This window comes from Sorex araneus, chromosome 6 (assembly GCF_027595985.1).
Source record: "Sorex araneus isolate mSorAra2 chromosome 6, mSorAra2.pri, whole genome shotgun sequence".
In the NCBI taxonomy this organism is placed as follows: Eukaryota; Metazoa; Chordata; class Mammalia; order Eulipotyphla; family Soricidae; genus Sorex; species Sorex araneus.
In genome coordinates, this window is record NC_073307.1 from 108,473,383 (window position 1) to 108,487,502 (window position 14,120).

The 14,120-nt window shown below is 41.4% G+C and overlaps 1 protein-coding gene across 2 annotated transcripts in view; it reads left to right on the plus strand.

Annotated features, from left to right (window-relative positions):
- The first annotated feature begins 926 nt into the window (after positions 1 to 926).
- Positions 927 to 14,120, plus strand: part of SYT9 (synaptotagmin 9) — a 220,509-nt gene continuing 207,315 nt past the window's right edge. Inside the window, exon 1 of one of the 2 annotated variants that reach the window (XR_008630745.1) lies at positions 927 to 1,324. Coding sequence is in view for 1 of the 2 variants with exons in the window: in XM_055142970.1 (XP_054998945.1) it covers positions 1,180 to 1,324 (145 nt within the window). In the remaining variant the exon portion in view is untranslated. The remainder of the gene's footprint in view (positions 1,325 to 14,120) is intronic. The other variant, XM_055142970.1, reaches the window with a different exon arrangement.

Consider the following 14,120-nt stretch of genomic DNA (forward strand, 5'->3'; position numbering starts at 1 on the left):
CTTCCTTCCTTCCTTCCTTCCTTCCTTCCTTCCTTCTTTCCTCCTTTCCTCCCTCCCCACACACAAAAGGCAAATGTTCTACTCTGCGCCAGTCAAGGCTCCATATTACTACTTGTTAGTCACAGCATCCTTTTGGATAAAATGAGGAAACATCTTCTACACACCTTGGTGGACCATCAAGGAAATAAAGTGAGGTGATGTCTGTACATAAAAGGTTTGCCTGTGGTTGTAGAGTCTGCCTTCTCCAACCTTCGCCCCTCCCCACCCCACCACAAAAGCTCAATACTCAGAAATTGTTTCCCGATTTAGAGGCTGAAAGGCTGATGAGGTGGGTGTGTGAGAGGTGCCCTGTATTTCCTTTCAGACATCCCCCAGATTCTGAGATATTCTTTAACGGCGGATGCTGAAGACAGGTCTCCTACTTTGAGATGCTTATAACATCACCCAGGACCTAGGACGCTCCAGGTAAATCCCAGCCTCTTTCCAGGAGCCGTTTATTTGCCCTCAGTTCTGATCCAAAGGCCTCCCCCCCCCCCCCCCCCCCAGCCAGCCATCAGGGTGATTTTGAAAATATGCTCTCCAGAGATCCTTTGTCGGCGCCCTGCCTGAATTCTGGCGTCCAGCGCCTTTAGGCCCACGGTTGACGTCCAGGCGGCGATCACTAAGTTTGAAATCAGGACTCGGTCTTCGAGATCTAGCAGGTGCGGTCCAGACGGCACCTTTCTCACCACTCTCACCTAAGAGAACGCGGGTAGGACAACACGCAGCCAGAACGGCGGGACAGGGACCTGCTAGGCACCGAGACCGAGTCAGGAGGGTGCCGCGCGCGCGCCCCGCTCACTCTCCCGGCCTGGGCGCGGCCGCCCTGAGCGCGGGGTCGACTCCGCGGCGTCGGTGCAGAGTCCCCCGCGTGCGCTCCAGCCCCGGCCCCGCCCCCGGCGGCCGCGAGTGGCGGGCGGAGCGCAGGAGAGGCGCGCGGGGCTGTGCGGCGCCGCCTCTCCCCCGGGCCGGGCGGGAGCACCGCCAGCCCGACCGAGCGGCTGGAGCCGGGAGCTGCATGCAACCGGTGGGAGGCCGGGCCGCTGCTCGCCGCGTCCCCGGCGGCGGCTCTGAGCTGGCAGGCGGAGGGTCGTCTCCCGCGCCCGCCTGCCCGGCGTGGTCCGAGGATGCGGGGGGGCGATGCCCGGGGCCAGGGACGCGCTCTGTCACCAGGCGCTGCAGCTGCTGGCCGAGCTCTGTGCCCGCGGGGCCCTGGAGCACGACAGCTGCCAGGATTTCATCTACCACCTGCGGGACCGCTCCAGACCCCGGCTCCGCGACCCAGGTGAGCGCCGCCGCCGCCGCGCGCGACCTCAGGGCCCGGGGCTGGGAGTTGGGGCTGTCGCGGGGCCTGGGGCTGCAGGGACGACCGAGGGTGGCCACCGGGCCGGCGCGCGGTGGCCTGATGCTGGGAGCGGGCGGGGACCCCGCGGGAGATTGTCGCGCCGAGGCCGCGTCCCGGGGGGCTGGGGCCGCGCCGGGGGTTGGGGGGACCACGCCCGCTACCTGCGCGGCGCCCGCCGCCTCTCGGGGTGGGGGGTGGGGGGGCGGCTCCCCGATCCCAGCCCCGCGCGCCACTTCCCGGCATCGGAGCCCGGAGGCCGCGGCGGCCTCGCAGCGGTGGGGAGGGGTGGGGTGGGGGTACGAGGCCCGAGGAAACTCTGGGAAGTTGGGAATTGGGGACGGTCCCCGGGCTCCGGCCGCATCCCACTGGGCGCCGCTCACCTGGTTTCCATCCCCAGGTCTTGGGGGAGAAGGGCGGGGCGGGAAGGGCTCCGGGCCGGGCGCTGGGCAGCTCCGGGTCCTGGGCAGTCGGGCCCGAGCCCGTTCCCTGCGGGCCCCTCGGCTTGCGAGCCGCTTGGGCCTGGGCGCCCGGTTTCACCGGCTCCGCTGCCGGCCACGCCTGGGTCGGGGGGCTGGCCGGGCACAGCCTGGCACCAGCAGCTAGCCTCCGCGAAAGTTGCCGGGTTCCTAACTTTGAAAAGTTCATTTATTTTGGCCTGTGACCAATTAACATCCGAGGAGGGAGTTTTTGTGGAGGCGTTCGCTTTCCCCAAGGGCCCCCAGTTCTTTCTTCTTATCCACTCTCGGGTCCTGCAAGACACATTCCTTTCAAAATGTTTACTGGAGGTTCTTTTTACCTGGAGACATAATTTTTTTTTCGGCTATTAACATTAATAAAAAAAAACGCATCTTGCTATTGGATTGTTAAAGATAGTTTGAGAAAATGGCTTTTCCCTTGATATTCCTGGGTATATGTATTGGTAATGAGCCACTGCTGTGCAAATTATCCTGGACGAATTTACCTCGTTGAAAGCCAATGTGTTATGTAAAAGTTCATTTACAGACAGGGGGAATTAGAGAATTATTGAATTCACAGGTAAAATGAATAAAATGCCTGGCTTCGATAGCATTTCCTAGATAGTATATACAAAATGGGTCTGAGGGGTGAAGAGAAGACATCTGTTAAAAGTTTTGTCAGATTTTCCCTACTCAGTACGGGTTTTTTTTTTTCTTCTACTGAAAAATTGCTCCCGTTCCTGCTGCCAGCGGGTACATTCATTTTCTCAGATGATCACAGGGTATTACTTCCAAGTGAAGAAATTAAGTTGAGAAGTTAGCGTTGATTCTTAGTGAGCCTATCTTGGGATGTAATGTCCAGATTTTTGTGCAGTTCCTTACTGATGTGATGTGCTGCACAGACCATAGGCATGCATGAGTAAGGGCATCTCACTGCCTCATCTCAGTGCCTCTCCTGTCGGGAGGAAGTTAGGTCCTTAAATAGCAAGAACAAGAAAATTATTTAGCATGCTTCAACAGAAATAAGTGTTCTTGTGGAAATGGACCACTCTCTTGCCAGGAAGGAATTGTTGCTGCACATGGAGTCTTTGGCGTTCTAGCAGATAGAGGATGCCTCTTGCTGAATGAACTGCCTAACAGTCTACACCCCCTTGGCTGGTTTTATACCTCTGTTCTTTTTAATCCACGAGCTGAACTCCATGTGCTTAAGTTTTCCTGCACTGGGCAGCCCTCAAGGAAGAATCACAGAGGAGGCTTCTTAGAAGAGACAAAATCTAATTCCTTGTCTGAAAAAAACAGCTATAGATAAAATACGCCTGGCTGCCTTTGGGTTCCTACAGATGCTTTTCTACTTCTTAGGGCACAGAAGTTTAGAGGTAGGCCCTGCCCCGCTGGAGCTCAGGTCTGTGTCAGGAAGTAACCTGTTCATTGGGCGGGAATGGGGGATTTCAAACACGGTGAGAGAAAGTGATGCTGCAGATAGCCCAGGTGTACTCACACTTTAGCTAAGCCAATCTCCACTGCTCCTTCCTCATCTGGCCCTGTATATTTTTTTCCTTTTTGGAAAGGGTCATACATCTGGTTGTGCTGGGGACTCTGTCCAATGGAGTGCTCTGGAAGTGCTAGGGTGACCAAGGAGTTCCAGGGATCAAACCTATAGCTCTCCCATGCAAAGCAAGACACGCCACATAGTGGCACTCCAGCCTACGTGCCACTATCTCTGTCTTTTTTGTGGGGGAGGGGGTGTGTATCACACCGAGTGGTACTCAGGGCTTCCTCCTGGCTCTATATCAGTTTTATTTAGAATAAATCCCCTGAGTTGTCTGAGCACACAAGCCATGAGCAGCTTTCATTTCAGAGCCCTAATGGCTGGAGCAGCTGTAAGGTACAATAGGGTGAATGACGCCCCTGCTATCGTGAACCTGAACAACCAGGCCCAAACAGGGATGTGGGGCTCTAGAGAGTTGACCCAGTAAGTGGGTTCCTTCCTGTTCCATAAAATAATCTACCAAAAGCCAGAATCTGTTTTCTGTCTATTGTTCATCCATGGTAGTTAGGTTTTTTTCTTAAGCTCAATGGAAAGAGTCTGGATTTAAAAGGAGAAAATAGACATGATTTCCCACAGAGAACAGAGGGTACACTGCATCTGGATTCTTTGTTCATATTTTCAGGCAGGATGGTGGTGGGAAGGCATGGTATGTTTGGGCCAAAGATACATGGGCCATCAGAAGGGCTATTCTTTGCCTAATATGTTGTGGAGCCTTGTCTAGAGAGTACGGCAAACCTATCTATCCAAACTTGGTGTTAAGAGAGAATTTGATAAAAGTGCTCATATTAGAAAATAAAGTTGAATTACAGTTGAAATTAGATCGTCTTACCCTCTCTACCTGAAGAAAGTGAAGTCCTGGGGCTGGAGCGATAGCACAGCTGGTAGGGCGTTTGCCTTGAATGCGGCCGACCCAGGTTCAATTCCCAGCATCCCATATGGTCCCCCAAGCACTGCCAGGAGTAATTCCTGAGGGCAGATCCAGGAGTAACTTGTGAGCATCGCCTGGTGTGACCCAAAAAGCAAACCCCCACAAAAAAGTAAAGTCCCAGGATCTTTGAATGTAATACCTCTTTTCCATAGAAAACAATTAATATGTTTCTGTTAGTTGACTTTCTATTATTTCATATATTGTTAATGTCGTACTTTGCAAATCTCAGAGAAGAACCTTCATGACTGAGGGGAAAGTAAGTAAAAAGATTCTAGGTGGGAGTATCCTTGATGTGATTCAAGGAGAGTCCTTGAGGTGATTCAAGGAATAGTGAGTTCAAGTGTGGCAGGAACAGAGTGAAAGATAGAGAATGATAAGAAATTTGGGTGAGAGTTGGAGGAGGAAGATCATTTTTTCTAATGATCTTCTAAGTCATTATATGGACTTTAGTTTTCACTTTGAATGAGGGATTGAACTGATAAATAGCAGAACTCGGGTTGCTATATTGAGAAAGTTCCATAGAAGATCAAAGACAAAGACGGAGAAACTTATTTGGAGGCTATTTCAGTAATCCAGAGAGAGGGAATAGTGTCTTAAAACAAATTTTAATAGAGGTGGTGAGAAGTAATTGGGCAATATATTTGTTGATTAGTGCTAGGATTTGTTGTTGGAATGACTGAAGGAAGGAATCAGGAAGGAAATAAAAACTTTATAATGGGTATTTTTGTTTGTTTGATTCCTTTTTAATTTCTCTATTGACTTATCATTGGTTTAAGAATTACAAAACTTTAAGGGTTTATCTTTGTATCTTTATATGTATAAACAGTAACAACAAGTCTCACAATGGAGACCTTACTGGTGCCCCGCTCGAGCAAATCGATGAGCAATGGGATGACAGTGACAGGGACAGTGAAACTGTTGTTACCTCTCCCTCCACCAGAGTTCCAGACCATTCCACTTCTCCTTTAATCCCTCATTCCTCAACTCCATCTCTCCTCACCCTCTGGTAACCCATCTAATTTAGGAGTTAGTTTTATTTTATTAAAAAAGATTATTGCACACATAGTTCACATCTCTTAAATAGTTCAATGGTGGCGTGACACATGAATGTTTATCATCAACTAGTCTGTGCTCATCTTTTGTAACTGGGGACTTCACGCTCTGCTCACAAGGGTCAGTTGATGGTAGCACTGTAGCACTGTAGCACTGTCGTCCTCTTTTTCATTGATTTGCTCGAGTGGACACCAGTAACGTCTCCATTGTGAGACTTGTTACTGTTTTTGGCATATCAAATACACCATGGGTAGCTTGCCAGGCTCTGCTGTGCAGGCAGGATACTCTTGGTAGCTTGCCGGGCTCTCTGAGGGGGAGGGAGGAATCGAACCCGGGTCCGTCGCATGTAAGGCAAATGCCCTACCCGCTGTGCTATTGCTCCAGTCCAGTTGATGGTAGAATAGCATTTATTATATGGGATGAAAAGTGTTCTACAACTTCCATTCACTGATCTTGATTATACTTTTTGCCGTCAAAATGAATTTATCTCTTCTCTGTTATAGCACTTTGGCCATTAGTAGTAGCAGTTTTCACTTTCCTTAGCCTATTTTTTTCCATGTCCAGAAAAGGGTGAAAAAATAAAAGATTGGGTCATGTGATTTCTAGGTTTCAAATTTGTTTTATTATGTTTTCTAAGTCACCCTTTGTAGAGTGCTAGCCACTTATGTGCAAGAGCTCTATGTAGGTCATTTCATTTCATCCTTACAAGGTCTACTAAGAATTTGCTACTCTAAATGTTTGTAGACCAGCAGCCTCAGGGAACTTATTTCAGATGCAGAGTTTTAGGTCCCACCCCAGACCTACTGCATTTAAGTCTGTGGTATTAACAGAATCCTCAGGTGACTTACAGACACATTGAAGTTTGACTAAACTGAAGCTCAGAGAACTAAATTAGCTGAAGGACAGGGTTTCCATTTGAAAACAAAAAGAGTGAGGAAACTCTAAGTCACAGTAACTTCTTAAGCAAACAGATCTTGTACAATTTAGGTATAACTGTCAATGAAATCTTCCTAATTTCAATATTCTGTACTTCTACATTAAATTTAATCGTCGTGTCTAGGATAAAGTCTATGCAGTTATAAAAACTCAACTCAGTACTTATAGTTTGGAATTCTTTTCTTCTGGTTACTAGTGTTCCATTGAATACAAATTCTATCTTTGTATTTCTAGACATTCATCTTTACTTTCTGATGAACTAGAAAATTTTCACATGCTCAGTGTGTGAAGCAGAGCCTTAGAAAAGATATATGAGGCAGCATTGATATCCTCTTTCTAAGTGGACTATGCCCTTATTCAGGAAAAGCTTTTTCTAGATCAATGGTTTTCAACCGTGACTGCACATTTGAAATATGTAGGAGGCTTTGAAAAAAAATCAAACAAAAATAAAACAAGCAGAAAAGAAAAACAACAACAAAACCAACAACCTGCTACCATTGACTGAGCTCTTCTACACTAGATGCATTAAAACAGAGTCCCCTGGGGGGTGGGTCTTATGAGATAAGTTCCTTATTTATGTAGACTGGTAAAAGCTCTTCTGAGATCAGTCCATTCTACTTTTTTGCAGAATAGGAAAAATGGTACCTAGAATTAGGGACTCTATTACCCTTTTGTTACTACCTCTATTAACCGGTTCTTGACTTTATTTTGGTAATATTTTCCCATATTTTTATTTTGAACACTCTAAAAATTATCTCTAGGATCTTTTCTGCCTACTTAACTTTTCAGGGAGTGGGAGAGAGAGGGAAGAACAAATGAAAATGAATCATTTCCTGGGGCTGGAGTGATAGTACAGCGGGTAGGGTGTTTGCCTTTTATGCAGCCAACCCGGGTTCGATTTCCAGCATCCCATATGGTCCCCCGAGCACCGCCAGGAGTGGTTCCTGAGTGCAGAGAGTGCAGAGCCAGGAGTAACCCCTGAGCATCGCTGGATGTGACCCAAAAAGCAAAAAAAAAGAAAAAAGAAAAGAAAATGAATCGTTTCCAAATAGTTTTTCATTAAAAGGCCAGATGTAGAATCTTCACTAATGTCATGTTGCACTGAACTAAAGTAAAATTACATATTAGAAGATGCACATAGAAAATAATAATTAAACACAACTTCTAAGGATTTTTTAAAAGAAATAATCAAGAGAAAATATCTGCTATAACTCAGAATTTCAAAGATAGTCAAAAGAGAACCCATCTTAAAGCATTGAATTTTTATGAATAGACACTTCTGAGATTATGCACAATAGGATTAATTTTTAAAAATTAATGTTAATTGCAATCAGGAAATAGGGACTCTTCTAAGGAATGAATGGCATATTGGTTGCACAATATGTGAAGTTCTAATTTGCATCTACTTCAGTGACATTTTAGGGCTTCTTCATAAATATTTTATTTAAACAAGTGTGTTTTCATCTCTGTGGGATTCCTCTACATGGACCAGTGAGTGGTTTAGTCAGGAGGTAATTATCAAGAGGGAAAAACAAAAGGAAATTGTGGTAAAAGCATCACAGGCAGCCCTGTAGCTCGCTGCCTCTTTCAGAATAAACAATCAAAAAGCACAAACTTTTTGATGTGGGATAACCTCTCAACAAAAAAAAATTAAACTGACATCTAAAGGGAAAACACCTTGAGTCTCCCTGTTACGGAGAGTAGATGGGTGCTTCCCCAGATCAGAGACTTAAAGCTTACTTAAGTACTTAACTGTTTTATTTGAAGGAAATAACAAGTCTACATGCTTAGGTTTTTAGAGAAAGGGGAGGAATTTGGTGAGAGCTGTTAGTTGGAGATCAGTATTACTTAAAAAAAAAAGTTAAAAAAAAAGAATAACTAATAAAAAAAGATTTAAAAAAAGAATAAGCATGGGGTAATCACTTCTAGTTTCTACATGAAATCACAATATCAGCGATACGTTTATCATTGCTTTTGTTTTTCAAGTGCTTCATTGGATTGGCTCTGGAAATAACTTTAAAACCTAAACAACTCCTTTGAGGACAAGTTTTTCACAGATCTTATTGAAATAGTTGTGGGTTGTTGTGCATATGTGTTCTACTGACATTAGTAGAAAGGAACTTGAAAGATTAAAAACCAAACAAACATAACCCAGAAAATCAAAATAACAAAGTAGAATAAAGTAAGAATCTGGTCCTAGGGACATTGGTGGACGGAAGGTCATGCTGGTGGTGGGATTGGTGGTGGAACTGCTGTTGAAGTATTTAATCCTGAAACAGCAGTATTCTGAACAACTTGGTAGATCATGGTATTACAATACTTTTTTTAAGTAGATGCTTTTTTGGCTGGAGTGCTCAGGGGAGCCAGTGGGGATCCAGAGCACTGCTGGCATTGCTCAGGGTCTGTGTGGTGCTGGGGATTAGACCAAATTTCTGAGCATGCAAAGCACACCTCTTTGAGTCCTGTGCTATTTCTCTAGGTTTTTTTTTTTAATATTTTATTAGTGAATCACCGTGAGACACAGTTACAGACTTACAAACTTTCATGCTTGCGTTTCAGTCATACAAAGCTATTTTTTTAGTTCTATATGCAAATTTTTAACTTAATAATCCTTTCTGGGTAAATCTAAATTCTAGCCCTTTTTTTTATTGTTACCATAGCTTAAATTTTATATCATAGTGTCCAACTTTTCTTTTAGGGAAATATAATTTATTGGAAATTTATTTAACTTTTTAGAGAAATTTTAATATTTTATTGGCAAAATTTAATATTTTTTAGGGAAATATAATTTATTGGCAATTTATTTAATAAGACAAATTATCAGTTAGTAATGTTATATTCAACAATAAATCAGGTGATGTAATGGGAAAATTTTAACATGTTTTAGATTATTTGTCTTCTTATATGATTGATTATTTTTAATATACTTCTTATACCATGCACATTTTCTGTATTCTCTCTACTTTGTGAATAGTTTTGAGATACTTCATGGCTTTTTTTGCCACACTCACTAGTGCTCAAGTGTTACTCCTAACTCTGTGCTCAGGAATTACTCCCAGCAGTGCTCAGGAGACCTAAGGGATGATGGGGTTTGAACCTGGGTTAACCATGAGCAAGGCATATCCATACTTTTTTGGGAACAGTTTGCATACTTAGAATAAAATGTTCTTTCAAGTTTAAATAATCTGAGGAACACTGGTGAATGAATCAGGTTTTCTGATTTTTAGGGTGCATAAGCAAATATGAATTCATTATAACATTCTTTTGGGGTGGGATGTTAAGCTTTAATTTTTCTCAACAATTTTGAGAACTTAAGAATTATAATTTTTCTGCACATTATGACAGAGAAGAAAATGGGCTCATTGTAACATTCTTTTCATTGCAAAATACTGCCTTTGTATGAAATATGAAGAAAAGTTGTTTTGTAACTTGCCTTTTAGTTTCTATCTCTTTCCAACCTCCCTTGCCTCCTAGCATTATGTAACCTTTACTCTAACAGCATTGAACTGATCACTTTTTCTAATTATAATTAAGCTAAAGAAAAAAAAAAAGTATTCAGTGAGTGCCTTCTCAGTGCCAGGTATTAGGTTCAGCACCAGTGGATCAGAGATACATTAAACATGGTTACTGCCCCTGTGGGACTGAGATAAAACAATAATTGCAATTAATAACATGAAGATGGGAAGGGAGATATTTACTGGAGATATTTGCAGGGTAGGGAAAAAAAATCCGTTGAGTTGGGTAGGTTTGCAGAAGAATTCTAAAGAAGTCAGTTCTAGGGAGGAGCACTTTGTCTGCAGTGTGTGAAGGGGAGAGATATTCTAGCAATTCACAGAGGTCCTTAGACTGGAGAGAATAAATAATTGGAAAAATTTTGATTTAGAAGCACAAAGCACCTCATATATAATGGTGTTTCTAGTAGATTCTGCTGTTTGGCTTATAGGTGTAGTCATGTAATTACAATATTTTATATTCATATGATGGCAAAATTGCTTTCTGATGCAATCCTCGAAAAGTATCCTGGTTGTGAAGTAGAGCAAAACAAATAGAGTATGTGTCTGGAATATTGAGGGATGAGTCTGTTTTAGTAAGCACTGATCAGGTCATGGAAGTCCTTAGATGCCATTCTCAAAAGTCCCCAAAGTCCACAAATAGGCTATAACACACTGTTGCAGCAATCTTGCAAAGAGTCAACTTTGCTGTGACTTCATTCTCAGAAAGCTGCTTTGAAAAATTTCACAATGGGGGAAGTTCCACGTGTCCTTCAGCTTTGTTTCTTTTTTTCTGGGTACTCTTCAGAAATGAGCTCACATTCATGGTGATGATGTTCTTACTATCCAAGTTAAGTAGATTAGAATCACTGAACAGAAGACTACCTTTTCATGACCTTTAAAGTAAGATAAGTAATTGAATTATCATTTATTTTTAATTTAAGGTAGCACTTCTCTAAATAAACTGTAAAAACTAGTCTATTCAGTGGGAGAAGAAGATAGTTGCTTGATTCCTGTGGACTGTCTTCCATTTTTGCCAATATGTTAACTTCCTGTGAGAGAAAAATTCAAAGAATGAGTAATGAATATCAGTGCCATTTTGGGCATCCATATCAGAATCGTTTTTGGCACTTCACTCGGAAAAATCTCAGGTGAAACCTATTTTGAGTTTTGAATTTTCCTGACAATATGGGTGTCTGACAATGAACTAGCTGAGCTAGCTCTGAAGTCTCCCTGAATTATTTCAGAGGGTATGAGTAAATAGCATTGTTTGTTCTTCTTTAATCTGTTCCACCACTACTGCTATTTTGGATTTGATATCTCTGTAATATCTTGAGTATATGGGTCATACATTTTATGTTTTTTAAAGTGCTTTCTGTTTATAACTTTAGTTTTCTAGGAGCTAAAATTTATCATGTTATGGAAATGATTTCAGAGAGGGTCAACAAAGGAAAGTAGAAAATGCACCCCACCCCCATCTTTCTTTTTATCCTTCCACATGCTATGGGTAGAAAGAACCATTCATTGTAACTCCACACTGCTTTAGAAACAATTTATATGTGGATTACTGTGGGCTTCTCTGGGGAAATTTTGTCCCTACTGGTCTCGTTTAACAGTATCTACTCTGCACACCAATAAAGATTAAAATTGTAATTCTTTTCCAATGCATTGGTTTTTTAAATTCTTTAATGTTTATGTGTTCATAAGCTTCAGTAGTTCAACCACTGTTGTCCAATTCTTTGTAGCATATGTGTTTATAGTAAAAGGTAAACTTTCAGGGCTTGTGGTCATAAGGCTGTCTTTATATCAGGTTTTATTCAGGAAACTCAAGTAAAGAAGGAGTTAAGTAGTGACCTTAATCATGCAGCATAAATCATGGGAAAATGTCAGAGGAGGATCAGAGTTGACTCTGTTTTAATATATTTAATGAAATAGATTCATTAAATGTATTAAATAGCAGATATAAGTTATATGTGAATTGCCTATTCTTATCTGCTTTTTTAAAATTCACATAATTAAACTACTGTTCCTATAATGTACTGAAGAACCCAAAAGTTATTAAATACAATACAACTTATTTTAAGTTCAGAAATAGTTTATTAAATAATCAAGACCTAGCACTCATAAGCTTTCAATGAATGAGTCAAGCAATATTTAAGTATATAGAATCAAGATTTAAAAAAATTTTTTTTTATTAGTGAATCACCGTGAGGTATAGCTACAGATTTACATATTTTTGTGCTTGTGTTTCAGTCATACAGTGCTCGGGTACCCATCTCTCCACCAGTGACCATTCTAACACCACTGATGATCCCAGTATCCCTCCAACCCCCCCACCTCATCCTCCTCCACACCTCCCCACCCTTCTCCCACACCCCTCGCCTCTGTGGCAGGCCATTCCCTTTTGTTCTCTCTCTTCTTTTGGGTGTTGTGGTTTGCAATAGAGGTATTGAGTGGCCATTGTGAAAACCAAGATTTTTTTAAACTGAAAAAGTTAGAAAAATCAAAATTAGAATAAGAGAACACAGCAATAATAATAAAACACACCAAGTAGACAAAGTAAGTAACTAGAGGGTAGAAGTAGTGTATTTAAAAGTTTTAGTTATATAAGATGACTAATGGAATTTTATACCCATACAAAAATGATAATGTTTCTGATTTTTAAAAAAATTAATAGGTTATTATTTAATAAGAAAGGAGCATTAATTTAAAAGATTAAACTTTTATCCAATGTGTCTATTGACTATAATGCAATGAAACTATCAATAAATGAATAGCAAGTAACATCCCATAAGTACATGAAATTGAACTGTTTCAGTGAAATCTTGAGTTAAAAATATAAATTAATAAAAAATGAGTTTGAAAAACCTTAAAATTATATATATATTAATGAGACATAGGTGTAGATATATAGATATAGATGTAATTGGAATGAAAACATTACAGAATTATAGAGTCCAGTCAAAGTTACATTTAGATGGATATTCATGACTTAAATTGTTAAAGTGATATAGTGTGACAATAGTAATATAAGTAAATAGAACATTGGTTAAAGAATCTAGAAGTAGAAAAATAGAGTATAGAAAAATAGATAACACCAATGATAAGAAAGTTGAGGCATGTGGAATACTATATAGCCATATGAAAAGACGAGATCTTACGGTTTGCTGAAACTTGGATGGACCTGGCAGCTGTGGAGTTAGAGGAAGACAAACAACTACCAGATGATTTCACTCCTCTGGTGTGCAGAGAAACAAGTTAAAAGAACTGAAGTTAACAAATGATGACAAACACTTCACCCTGGGTTACAGAACTGAGAATGTTAAACCAGGGAGGGAGTGTTAGCAGGGAATGAGGTGGACTGGAAGTAACATAAGAACATTGGTAGTGGGTCTTGGGCACTGGTCGTAGTGAGGTTAGATAACTGTATACACCAAACAAGCGAACCAATCCTTAAGTGACCATGTCGACCAAATAATAATTAAATGTAAAAATAAAAAATGAGTTTGCCAAGAGGGCAAAGTGTGGGTTGAGAGGCCTCAAGACATTGGACATTAAAATCAGGTTAATATCTTTTTTTTTTTTTTTTTTTTTTGGTTTTTTTGGGTCACACCTGGCGATGCTCAGGGGCTACTCCTGGCTCTGCACTCAGGAATTACTCCTGGCGGTGCTCAGGGGACCATATGGGATGCTGGGATTTGAACCCGGGTCGGCCGCGTGCAAGGCAAACGCCCTACCCGCTGTGCTATCACTCCAGCCCCAAAATCAGGTTAATATCTTGACCAATAAAAATTTATTAGAACATGTGAATACAAAACAAAAGAAAAAACAGAAAGAATATGGTAGTTACTATAAATGAGAATTAAAAACACAAGAAAATGCCACAAAAGCCAATAATATATAGACATAAAAACTGATAGGAAAGTATAAATAACTCGAGCAGATAAAATAAATTAGAATTAACTGGAAGGTAGTTTCTGTAGCTCTCTCCCTATAAGAAAGCTATAAACCCAGGTATTTGTATGAATCAATTCTAATAAAGTATCAAGTAATGCATTGTTCTCTTAGTTGTTGAAAGAGGCATAGCAGTCACTGCAAAGTTGTTTTAAATTCTTATTACAAAAAAAATAAATAAAATGAGGACAGGATTGAAATAAAGGTCACCACTACTTCCATTACCTAGAAAGAATTATGCGTTTTTAAAGCTAGAAGAGAAATTGCTAGATCTGGTTTTTATGCACATTAAATATTTTGATAACAAATGTTCACAGTCCTCTGGAGAGGGTTAAGAATGATGCTTTTAAAAATGACTTTAGGTCTTGGA